Source organism: Rhinichthys klamathensis, unplaced genomic scaffold (assembly GCF_029890125.1).
Source record: "Rhinichthys klamathensis goyatoka isolate OS25496 unplaced genomic scaffold, OSU_Roscu_1.1 h1tg000306l_1, whole genome shotgun sequence".
Taxonomy (NCBI): domain Eukaryota; kingdom Metazoa; phylum Chordata; class Actinopteri; order Cypriniformes; family Leuciscidae; genus Rhinichthys; species Rhinichthys klamathensis.
Genome location: NW_026606825.1, coordinates 596,361 through 609,113, shown reverse-complemented (window position 1 = coordinate 609,113; position 12,753 = coordinate 596,361). Strand labels below are relative to the sequence as shown.

General features: G+C 43.6%; 1 protein-coding gene and 2 non-coding genes across 3 annotated transcripts; all 3 read right to left on the bottom strand.

Annotated features, from left to right (window-relative positions):
* Window positions 1-6,858: 6,858 nt before the first annotated feature.
* Window positions 6,859-7,022, bottom strand: LOC130104248 (U1 spliceosomal RNA). Its single transcript, XR_008809459.1, has one exon. It is a non-coding gene; the product is annotated as a U1 spliceosomal RNA (small nuclear RNA).
* Window positions 7,023-7,431: 409 nt separating this feature from the next.
* Window positions 7,432-7,615, bottom strand: LOC130104290 (U2 spliceosomal RNA). The gene has a single exon (XR_008809477.1). It is a non-coding gene; the product is annotated as a U2 spliceosomal RNA (small nuclear RNA).
* Window positions 7,616-7,902: 287 nt separating this feature from the next.
* LOC130104239 (uncharacterized) lies at window positions 7,903-12,412 on the bottom strand. Its single transcript, XM_056270728.1, has 3 exons — window positions 12,205-12,412; window positions 9,890-11,060; window positions 7,903-8,616 (listed from the first exon to the last, which is right to left on the bottom strand). The coding sequence occupies exons 1-3, from the start codon at window positions 12,321-12,323 to the stop codon at window positions 7,903-7,905; spliced, it is 2,004 nt and encodes a 667-aa protein (XP_056126703.1). The 5' UTR covers window positions 12,324-12,412.
* Between the last annotated feature and the right edge of the window lie 341 nt (window positions 12,413-12,753).

The window sequence follows — 12,753 nt, the reverse complement described above, 5'->3', positions numbered from 1 at the left end:
TAAACTGTAGGGTCTTTTGGATCAGCTTCCTGGAAAAATCCATACGGGACATACCCAGGAGCTTCCCCTCAACCTCTCTGAATATAAAACGCACGCTGTGGTGCCTCCGCACACCGGCACGAGCAGCCGACATGATGGAGGCACCGACAGCTAAAAGGGTTTAAAACTATACAATAAATAAATAAATAAGGAAATAGACAACTGTGTAAAAGAATAAAAAGATTGATAAGAACAGATTTTTTCTTTCGAAAAAAGTTTGTTACAAATTCATTCTTTACACTTCCACATTTATCTTTCAAACATTCCACATGTCTTTAAAACAAAATAACACAATTAAAGGTTAAAAATCAGTGTTGGATAGTGTGTTGTGTAAAAGTCCATGTGTGTAAAATGTTGGTTTTTTAAAAGAAAGGTAAAAGGAATGAAAAAATACAGTAGCAATAAATCAAATAAAAACAATAAAACATGCCAACTAAAACATTGTCTCTTGTGCAGGATCGCGAGTGAGTCCCTATCAAGATTGTCCATTCACTCCAGGTCTCCAGAACAGGCCCCAGACTCCTCGTTTCCGATGCCCAGCGGAGATCCCCTCTCCTCCGGCCCGCTGGCCCGCTGTTCCCGTAGCCGGTGTGGTGAGGGTGCATCTACGGGCGACCAGGGTCGGTGGTGGCCGGGACCTCTTTGGTGTGACCCCAGCCCCCCCATCCGAATGACGACGTCCGGCGCCTCCTGCAGCGTAGATCTAACTATTTGCTCGCACGCGTGGAGGGGCACCGTAACGCGTTTCCCCACCAGCAGGTTTCTGGTGGCCCAGATGGCATCCTTGATGTGGTTGAGGGTGAGCCAGAGCGAGGTGAATTGCTTTGATGTTAGCTCCTTCAAGCCCTGACCCACCCCCAGGATGGCGAGCCTGTATTCCATCTGGGCCCGACCCGCTGGCAGGCACGGGAAAACCAGGGGGCTGGTCTTGGCCCACAGGTCCCGCGCAGCACCGCACTCCCAGAGCAGATGGTAGACGGTCTCCGGGGAACCACATCCGGACCGTGGGCAGATGGAGTTTTTGGCCATGCCTCTGGAGTGCATGACCGCCCTGACCGGGAGGATCTCATGGGCCACCATCCACGACAAGTCCTTAAGCCTGTTCTGGAGAGCTGGGTGGGCTGCGTTCCTCCAAACGTCTTTGGCCTCACCTAGTGTGAGGCCTGGAACCGGACACACCGATTCCCGATCCTGCACAAGAGAGATGAGAGACTTATGATTTGTTAAAACAGTAACATCTTGATTCTCTAGATCATGTCTTTTTAAAAAGGTTTTAATAAAACAATATTCTTGTGGAAGGTTAAAGGACACTGGGACAGTCAGATCGACAGGTAAAACTTTCAAACTACGCAGATATGACCCCATCCAAAATCTGACCATTGCTGCAGTTTTGTTTTCTCTGGAGGGGTTTATAGCATATTTAAAATGCAGTGCTGTGAATTTACTTGCTAAAAACAGATAGGGGTCGGGGAGGCCTTTCCCTCCATTCTCTTTCCTCTTCTTCACCACTTCTCTTTTTAGGCGCTCCCATTTTGACCCCCAGAAGAAATAAAACACTGCCCTCTCGACTGTCAGGAGGAAGAACCTTGGTGGCCTAAAAACAGAGCAAAGCAATAAAAACAAGGTTAAGATCACAGCTTTATAAATTAAAATCTTCCCTTCCAATGTCAGCGTCCGTAATCTCCAAAAGCCCAGTCGTTGTCTAACTTTCCCTACCATTTCTGTCCAATTTCCTTGTCCACCCCCCTCTTTGTCAAACTTTACTCCTAAAATCCTAATGTCAGTTTCCTTAAAATTCACGTCTAGTCCTGTCGTGTCTATGTCACCCCATGGTCCAAAAAGCTGGGCCTCGGACTTGTTTCTATTGAGTTTTGCTCCAGAGGCTCGCCCGTATTGGTCAGTCAGGTCAAGTGCTCTCTGTACTGATAAAAGGTCAGTTGTTAAAATTGTCACATCGTCCATGTATAAAACACATTTTAAGTCCGTCAGTCCTTTTGTACCTGGAATTCTCAGTCCTTTGATCCATTGGTCCCTTCTCAAGAGCTGTGCCAGTGGTTCGATGCAAACCACATACAAGAGCGGAGATAACGGACACCCTTGACGGACGCCACTGCATACAGTTACTGCTTTTGTCAAGTGCCCATTTATAAGAATTCTGCTGGTTATGTCTTTATACAGCATCCCCACCCACTTTAGAACCCTCCCTGGCAGCCCCAATTTTTCCAGTACCTGAAACAGGTACTGGTGCGAGACTCGGTCAAATGCTTTCTCAAAGTCTAAATTTAGAACTATAAGCCGATTGTTTCTGTCTCTCGCAAAACAGATTGCGTCTCTTATCAAAATCAGGCTGTCCGTGATCTTCCTCCCTGGCACAGCGCACGCTTGATCCGGGTGGATCACGTCCTCTAAAATTCTTGACATACGACTAGCTAAAAGTTTACTAAAAATTTTACAGTCAACATTTAAAAGGGTGATTGGTCTCCAATTTTTTAAGTCTGCTTTGTCTCCTTTCTTGTGTAAAAGTGATACTATCCCTGATCTAAAACTGTCGGGTAATATGTCCAGTCTGTCAAACTCTTTAAAAACGGTCAATAGATTGTGTGCTAAAATGTCCCAGAATGTTTCATAAAATTCCAGGGGAAGCCCATCCATCCCTGGGGACTTCCCCTTTTTAAAACCCTTTCTACATTCTGTCAACTCGAGAACCGTAAAATCCTGTGTTAAAAAGGCACACTCCTTATTAATTTTTGTTTCTAAGAGGCTTAGCATTTCTCTTACTGCATCATCTTGCACTATTTTTTCATTGTATAACTCTGAGAAGAAATGTTCCACTTGCTTTAAAATTCCCTCTGTGTCTTTCACTTCTTCCCCACCTGTTTTTAATTTTGTTATTCCCCCGCCTTTTGTTATAATCTTTTTAAAAAAATAGCGTGTACATTTTTCACCTTCTTCCAACTCTTGTTCTTTACTTCTAAGTATTACTCCTTTACTTTTTTCTTGTTCATAAGCAGACATTACTCTTTTGATTTCAATTATTTCTTTACTAAAATCAAGACCATTGTTTAAAAGATTAAAATATCGTTGTAACCTCTTTTGCAGCCCCACGATGCACCTCTTTTCCTTTTTTCTCTTCTCTTTGCCCTTCTTTCTAAAAAACGTCTGAGTCCTACCCTTCACCATTTCCCACCACAGTGCTTGTGAGTCAAAGAAGTCTTGGAGAGTCTGCCATTGGCTAAACTGCTCCCTGTATTCTTTGACTATCTCCTCATCCTGCAACAGGGAGCAGTTTAGTTTCCACATCCCTCTGCCTACTGTCACGTCCGTGGTTAGTGCGAGGGTGCAGGATAGCATTGCGTGATCAGAAAAGTAAACGGGAGTCAATCTAGCATCAGTTGGCGGGCATTCACGTGTAAAAACATAGTCAATGCGAGAGGCTTTGGTGCCATCACCACTGATCCAGGTGAAGCCCTCCTCTCTTGGATGCAGACTTTTAAAACAGTCAACTAGTTTAAAATCTCTGACTAAGCTTTGCAGTAAAACTGATGTTTTGTCCACTCTAAAATCATCCCCCGTTCTTTTCCTATCTGCTCTAGTTAAAACACAGTTAAAATCCCCTGCTACTACCAGAGGAGCCCTCCCCAGCATGTGGGGCTGCAAGTCCTCTAAAAGCTCATACCTTTCATTTTTTTCCGTAAAACCATATACATTGCACACTTTAAAATCCCTTCCTAAAAAAGTCATGTTTGCTAAAAGTGCCCGTCCGTCCCTCACCACTGTGCTGCCCTTTACCAAGATATTTGGATTTTTAATCAGTATAGCGACTCCATCGTTTCGATTAAAATTTGACCCACTCCATATTGAGGGTCCAGAGGTCCACCTGTCTTCCCATTTCCTGTACTGGGTTAAAAAGGGCAAAGCACACTCTTGTAATAAAAACATATCTGAATTACATGATTTTAGGAAGGTAAAAATGCTCTGTGCTCGAGACGTGGACCTCACACTTCTCACATTGATGGTCGAGATTGTGAGGGCCATGAGCAGTATTAAATAGAAAGGCATGAAGCTTAAAACATACATTTTTAAAAGGTTACAGTTTTAAACAAATAAAATCATAGAATTCCCTGTGCCTCCTGCCCCTCCCTTCTCCCATGGGGACTGGGTTCAGGGGGGCAAGAGTTTGACACCTCCGGATTCACAGAGCTGAACTCTTGTGACTCTTTCGGTGTCGATGTTCTCAGCTTGAAGTGCAGAAAAGAAACTTCATTGGGGGATTCTGAGGGCCACAGGCGGTCCAGATCTTCCGGGGAGGAACTATCTAGCCGATGTGTGGCCCTCGGTCTTTTCTCCACTGTTATGCACAGAGGAGATCCCGCAGTTCTCTTCTGCACTTGAGCATTTGGGAGTGAAGATTCAACTTCACTCCCACTGGAGGGCATACTCACCTCCGAGACGGTATTGAGGGAGGAAACCGTTTCGTCCTCTCCGTTTTCTGTTTCTTTGCCTTTGTCTTGCCCGGGAGTGGTTCCCTCCCCCTGTTCCGTTTCCATTTGTGACTCCGCCCCTGTGGCCGCCCCACTTTCTCTTTCCTGACCAATCCCTGAGGCTGGCTGGGAATTTGAAATTCCCGCCAAAACCTCAGGGATCACCTCCTCCTTCCTTTGTTCTTTCCTTTGATCTGTTTGTGGGGCGGCCATTTTGTTGCTTTTAAGTTTGTTGGCAAAACTTTTCGGGCAATCTCTGTAGAGATGGGATGACTCCCCACAAAGGTTGCACTTTCTGCCATTGTGGCACTCTTCAAAGGTGTGCCCAATCTCTCTACACTTTCTGCAAATTATTTCCTGACATGCCTCGGCGAGATGTCCAAGTTTGCCACATTTACGGCATAGCTTGGGCATCCCTTGGTAGTGAATGTAGCCTCTATTCTCCCCCAACACAATCATTGATGGTATTTGACTCAGGCCATGGTAGCTGTTGGGATCTGCCCATTGTTGTATGGGCACTCTCCACGCACAGCTCCAGATACCGTCTTCGTCTAAAACCTTGACTGGTTGTCCGCGAATAGAGCAATATCTTGCCAACCACACTACAATGTCTTCTCCACTCACAGTTTCATTAAACATCCTGACAATCACAACTTTCAGTGAATTATCAGTCAGCTTTTCCACTGTGAACATGGAGAAATTGGCTTTGCATGTTTCAAAACGAGACCAGAAAGTATTCAGCAGAGTAGCGGATGCAAAACTTACATCAAAACCCCGATTTTGGGGCAGAGTCAACAAACAGTTTATATCCATTGCTTTAAAACCTAGAGTCTGTTGGATGTACTTCCGTGAAAAATCCAATCTAGAACAAGTCAGGAGAGTACCATCCTCTTTTGGCTTGAAATTAAAACGCACGCTGTGGTGCCTCCTCATGCCGGCACGAGCAGCCGACATGTTGGAGGCACCACCAGCCCGCTGCGGCTAAAATCCAAACAATAAGTACACAATAATAAATAAATTAAAACCTGCTTACCTTAAAACCAGAAGATTCCTCGCAGAACGAGTCGTCAATAAAAAAGCCGCTTGTCACTGTACCTCCTGAAGGGTGTATGTCCCGTGTGACAAGCAACACACGAGACCAAGTCCAACAAGAGGCGATCGCTGTCTCTACCTTAGGACCAGACACTTGATCTTAGCCAAAAGGCCGAGAAGCGATGACACAATGACGCAGAGGCGGGGGAGCCGGCAAAAGCCACGCCCACCTGGGCCGCGGCGAGAGGGTCTAAGGTCGCCAACAAACAAGCTCAGCTCAGATTGGTTGTCACACCGAAAATGGATCACAACAGAGTGCACAACACGACACTCTGGAGTGCAACCTGGGATTTTGGATCATCAACATTCTGCCCTAAAAGTGAGCGGGCAGACCAAAGTGTACGTCGTAGAGACTTGAAACTCTGACGGATGCTAGTACCCGCCCGGTCTACAACATCACCAAGGCTCGCCCCGATCGGCCCCAGGGTGGCGCTGCAGCGATCAAAAGTACGAAATGGCTCGTAACTTCTCGACCGTCCGTCGCAGACCCAAGTGTCTTACATGACCGGAATCCTTGGCTCGGGCCGAACAAGATGCACGCCTCAGATTGGATGGTCGCGCTGGCGAGATTTTCGGGTATTTTGGATTTTCTGAAAAACCTACTTTTGCACACTAGTCCTAGGTTTTTTGCCCGATCTGACCCAAACCGGTGCAGAAAGATTCTCTGGAGTCTGACTGCCAACAGTGATCGTGAAAAAAGTCGGAATTTCCATTCGCGTTGGCGACCGGACGCCAAAACGTTGGGAGTTGGCGAGGCGGGCTTTACTTAAATGGCTATAACTCTCCAACGGAATGAGACAATTACACCCAACTCGGTACACCTGTGTACGGGCTCAGCCTGTGGTCACGTGAAAAGGTATGCGGCGACTGGCCACTTGGTGGCGCTGTAAACAGAAAAAACAACAACATGAATACGGCCATAGACGGCTGTATATCACGTGATGTTTCACACATGCACAAGGTATTCATACCACATGATAGACCTCCTCATTATGAACAACTTTGCCTCCAGGACAACTGCTGTGAATCAAATCGTTTGTTAAATATTGGAGATTATTTGAAGAAGAATAAAACAAATCCATTTAAACAAAAAAGAAAAAACCTCCTTTCACAAAGGTTGTTTTATATCTCCCGATCAACCACTGCAGTTAAAATTATCTGGACTTCCTAGGTCATCAACAATCAGAAGAAGAAGAAGAAAAACATAAGTGGAACTTTAACAATCTGCTCTTTTAACCAGTGTGTCCAGGGGAGAGCGCGAACGCAGTCCCCCACTACCATAAATTATGCAGTCGAGATTCCCACATTTGGGGAATTCGCAGGGGTCAGCACAACCGGAGTGCAATGGCCAAGCCTCGCCCTGGGTGAACCACCTTCCTGATCATAGTGTCTCCCCTGCCAGGTAAGTATGAATTCCCAGGCCTTCAGTCAGAAGCACCCTGTCCCTCTTCGCAATCCTCACCAACGGTTTGACAATCAAACACACACACACACACACCCCTGATTCAACTCATCAGCTCGTTAGTAAAGACTCCAAGAGATAAGAGAGACATCAAAAATGTGCAGTGACGGGCTTTTTTGTTGTTTTTTCATGCTCCGGCTCCGTGAGCCAAAAATCTATTTAATACGCAGTCCCCGGATAGTGGACGAATCAGATATTAAACGGATAGGAACAGAGTTTTTTTTTTTTACACCACGATTCTACCTTTACTAGTATAGTATATGATCACCTACAACACCCATACACGACAATACACACTACTTCCATTAACACCTGCTGCCACATAACACCAAAACATTTCTTTCATTGAACACTTTAGGGGGGTGCACCGTTCCCAGAAGTACTGCAATACCGGGTCGATGCGTGGAGTGAACGGAGCAAGCCCCTATTCCATCTCCCAGCTCCAAAAAGCAATTTAATATATGGTGCCCGGGTAGGGCACGTCTCAGATATTAAACTGATAAGAACAGATTTTTCTTTTGAACAGTTTTATTGTCACAGTTTTCACAACATACAACTTACAAAAACATTACAATTTTTAAATAAAAAACCACAGTGGAATCATAAAAAAAAAGAAATAATAATTGTATATGCATGTATGCATGTTTGTTAAAAGTCCTTGTGCTTGTTTTTTGTTTGTAAAGTCCATGTGTGTTTTCAAGAGTCTTTGTGGTGCTGTTGTTGTTGTTAAAAGGTGTCAAAAACCATCTTTAGAGGATAAAAATCAATCATAAAATAAAAATAAAATGTTAAAAAAGGAAGTCATCTTTTGTGCGGAGTGAGTCCTTATCAAGATTTCCCATCACTCCTCTCTCCGGAACAGGCAACCGGCCCAGCGTTTCCAGTGCCCAGCGGAGGTCCCCTCCCTCCGGTCCGCTGGCCCGCTGTTCCCGTAGCCGGCGTTGGTGAGGGTGCATCTACGGGCGGCCAGGTACGGCGGTGGCCGGGACCTCTTTCGTGCGACCGCAGCCCCCCCATCCGAATAACGACGTCCGGCGCCTCCTGCAGCGTTGATCTTACAAGTTGCTCGCACGCGTGGAGGGGCACCGTAACGCGTTTCCCCACCAGCAGGTTTCTGGTGGTCCAGATGGCATCCTTGATATGGTTGAGGGTGAGCCAGAGCGAGGTAAATTGTTTCGATGTCATCTCCTTCAAGCCCTGACCCACCCCCAGGATGGCGAGCTTGTATTCCATCTGGACCCCACCCGCTGGCAGGCACGGGAAAACCAGGGGGCTGGTCCTGGTCCACAGGTCCCGCGCAGCACGGCACTCCCAGAGCAGATGCCGCACGGTCTCCGGGCAATTGCACCCGGACCGTGGACAGGTTGAGTCTTTGGCCATGCCTCTGGAGTGCATAACCGCCCTGACCAGGAGGATCTCATGGGCCACCATCCACGCTAAGTCCTTATGCCTGTTCCGGAGAGCAGGGTGGGCCGCGTTTTTCCATGTTTGCTTTGCCTCACCAAGGGTGAGGCCTGGGATTGGACTCACTGATTCCCGGTCCTGCACAGAAGAGACAAGAGCCTTGTGATTAGTTAAAACTGTGACATCTAAATCCTCTAAAACATGCTTCTTTAAAAACTTCTTAATAAAACCGTATTCTTTTGGGAGGTTAAAAGTGTAGACTTGGAATTAAAGCCTCTTTTGTTTCCCCGTTATTATTTGATTTACGGGACCGGACACCAGTTATCTTGCCAAGAAAGATTTTTATTCTTATATGTCAGGAGAGAAACTTCAAGATGTTGTATTCATGCCAGGTCAATGCGTTTCCGTGTTTCTCTGAGGTAGTACAGTAAGATTGTGTTTTTATGCATCACAGAGAGTCTTACAGCTTCCTTGTAAGGTAACAAAACATGTTGCTCTGAGCTTCTTAAAATTAGAACGTATGTCATACGTATACGTTATGTTTAACATGTCACAATTCACTTCCATATTAAGAACTATCCTTGTTGTTTACATCTGTGATACACTTACATCAGTCGAACATGTTACATTGTACACACCCCATAGCAAAATATAGCTTCCCCCTGTCTGACATATGATCATCTCATGCTTCCATGCTATCTATAGTTTCCCTCATGCGTTCAACTCATGCTTTTGAAACTCCATAAGATAATACAACTGATTATGAATATTAATAAAGAATAATAATACAGATACCTAATATTTAATAATGAAATAATATTAAAAGATGAAATTTTGAATCTTCATTTCCCTCCACTGGAACTACGGCCGTCAGTTCCACACCATCATTCCCAGGTGGCCAACCTATAGAAGTGATAGTGAGGAGAAGAAATAGCAGACCAAGAAAATAGACAGAAAGAACAGAAGAATGGAAACAGGAAAGGAAAAAGAAAAGAAAAGAAGAACAAAACAAAACAAAGAACAAAACCCCAACCCATGTTATGTCCCCGTATACTGTGTGTATTTTAATATCTATATGTATGTATTTAAAATGAACCCCAGTCATCTAAGAAAAGAAAAACTAATAAGTCTTCTGTCCGTGCCTGAACTCATTAATTAATTAACTCGTTAATTAATTAAATCCTCCAGTTCCAAACCAAAACAAGAAATTAAAATAAACGTTGATGTTAAAGGATCCTATCCCTTGGGGTTGAAAATCAGTAAACGGATGTTCATTGTTTGTGAGGTAGTGTAGAATGTGTGAAATCTCTTATTTCACGCTGTATGTCCCATTCTTAGTTCTATCCATTTCGTTAGAAATAATCAATTTGACAGGTTTGGTACTTTTCCTTCTAGTAACACATATAAGGACTTGGATTATTAGCATGAACACAAAAACTCCTACCATAGTCAAAACTATCCAATCTGACCATGATAAATTCCCTAGGATTCGTGGTAGTTTCCTCTCAGACATTAGTTTAGCTACTCCATTTGCTACAATAACATGACCCATTGCTTGAATTCCCTCCTCTTGAGCTGCTTTTACACTCTTTTTAACTATTCTAACCATCTCAAAGAGTTCATAATTCCGTTCTTCTACTAGATCATTATTCCACCATTGTGGTTCTAACTGCAACAATTGCACATGTGGAACATGAATTCCACCCAAGTGAAGAGGATAGAGAATCTCAAGGCAAAATGGATCAGGAGGAATTGGACACAACTTTCCCCCGTATATCATATTTTCACTTATTCCATCATGTAATATACACCACTGTGCTTCTGACACCTGCCATGCACCTGTTGCTTGATCTAAAGGAACTACTTCCCAAACAGCAGAACCATTAAGAGATAGACTAAACATTGTAGAGCATGAGCAAATTACCCACTCATGTTCCTCAACACAACAGTCTGTGGTAGAAATCATTGGTGTATCGCCGTCAGCCCAATATCCATTCCTTCCTAATCTAATTACTGAATTTCCTTGTCTAACACCCATTGATTGGAATTGCCTGACTGTCATAATATTGCGCTTCCCATATTGAGGCCATATCATAATCAAAGGTAACATTCCAGAACCTGACAACGAATTTTCATTAATAGCGATTTTAACTAATGGAATATGTTTAGCAGAAGTCAAATTAAGCTGATTACCGAAAACCACTAACAAAGATTCTGCTATTCGCTCAGGAACTTGTCCCATTCGAATAACTTGAATATCTTCTACCATTTGATCCTTTAAATTCTGAGCTAAAAATAAACACGCCGCACGATGGGTCTCAAAATTAGACGATTTTGTTAATGCATCTGCCAATTCCTTTGCAGCATCATTAAGATGCTGACCCGCTGCTATAATATGTAGAGAACCCTGAAGAGCCTCAGTGAGTCCTTTCCCAGACATTGTCCCCACCCACTGAGTATACTCGCTTAGTTGATTCATTTGAGCAGTATTACTAATTGAATTGACAGAACCAAATACCCCCGCTATGTCTCCCCATATACTTCGAGTTTTACGATTTTTACTACTCAGAGGATTTTTAGAGGTATAATTAGGGATGGCCCGATACCGATACTGGCATCGGGGATCGGGTCGATACTGTCCTAATATACTTGTACTCGTACTCATAAAAATTCGCCGATACCACGCACCGATACCACATACATTTTGCAAAACGAAACTGGCCGCCGCGAGTGCTTTGTCGAGGTGAACTGAGGCATAGGAAAGTATAATGTCGGCGGTTTGGGCTCATTTCAAGAAAAGGGGTGATGACAACAGCAAGGCAGACTGTGAGTTATGTTCAGCTAAGGTGTCGAGAGGAGGGAAAGAAAGTACATCGTTTAACACCAGCAATCTAATTAAACATCTGAAGACGCATCATAGATCTGATGGCCGAGCGCGCGCGCGGGCGGTAATGCACTCACTCTGTGTGTGCGGGTTACGAGAGAATAAAACGATTCGCGGGACTCCCGCAAACTAGAAATATCTATGAATAAAACATAAAAACTAAAAGATTTTTATTCATCTCTTGCAGAAAAGCAACAAGAACAACTACAACAAAATAGAAACGATTTACAGGACAGAGTTTCTATTCATAACATGGTTACAGCGTTGAGCGATGTAGCCAATCACAGACATATGTGTTGATTTCTTGAACGCAATGGCCAATCAGAAGCATTTAAGATAGACTACCCTCACCGCTCAAAACTGACTTTTTTGTTCAGTGCTGAATTCTGTATGCTGGCAAATCCTCTAATTATAACAAACAAAGTGTGGATATTATGAAAGATTCATTGTGCAGTCAGCTTCATTGATAATAACAGAGATGTGTGAGATCGCGATGAACTGTCAGCTTTTAGGATTTATTAAGGGAGCGCACTTTGCGCGCATTCAGTCATGCCAGACCATGCACTAGCCTGCTTGCTTTTATGTTAAATTAACAGTGGTTTGTGTGTTAATACATTTATTATTTTACTAATTTTTATTTATTTTTAGACTTGTTAAAACAAGCAGAGAAGAAAATAACCTTGTCTTCTAACCTGTGTTCTAAAATAGTCGTCTTCTTTTCTGGGAGCCTATTACTTTTGCGGTAGAAATATCGGTATCGGTACTCGGTATCGGCAAGTACACAAATGTAAATACTCGTACTCGTATCGGTTTGAAAAAAAATGGTATCGGGCCATCCCTAGGTATAATATTTAACTTCTTTGTCCAACCAACTTCTTATTTGTGTAAAATTACCACAATAAGACTGATCAAAAACTGTAAGAAGAGAGTTCAAGTTATAATTAATTCGTTGTCGCACCATATGGGCTTCATTTATCAAGGTTTTGGTTTCTTTTGCCAACAAAATACCATGAGCTGGTGCAATAGTTGTATTTGGGCATGTTTGAGCTTTGTTTGATTTTACCGCAGAAAGATAAAAACACCTTCCGATTTCCCCAGTTTCTAGTTCAGTCTCACAATATTCATTCTCATCTTCTGAATGCCATACTCGTACATAATTACCCTTAAATCTTGTTGTTCTTGAGGAAGCATCCCTCAAAAACCCTTCACATGGCAACACTATGGGATAAATACACCCTTGGGTCAATGAATCCCATATTGTAAGCATGTGGGTACGATTCAGAACTAAATTAATTTCCACATTAGTAGACGTTATGAGGTTTAACCCTATAACTTCACACTGTTCTTTGGAACAAATTTCTCGTCTTTGAGCACTACCAGTATACCCCCCG

What these genes read in the sequence shown, in the direction of transcription:
- LOC130104239 (XM_056270728.1), bottom strand. Translation starts at nt 12,323, where the DNA reads ATGGTGCGACAACGAATTAATTATAACTTGAACTCTCTTCTTACAGTT. An exon ending in AAAGAAGTTAAATATTATAC is followed by an intron (nt 11,061 to 12,204) that starts CTAGGGATGGCC and finishes CCCTAATTATAC; the next exon opens with CTCTAAAAATCCTCTGAGTA. An exon ending in TGTTCATGCTAATAATCCAA is followed by an intron (nt 8,617 to 9,889) that starts GTCCTTATATGT and finishes TCTTCTGTGCAG; the next exon opens with GACCGGGAATCAGTGAGTCC.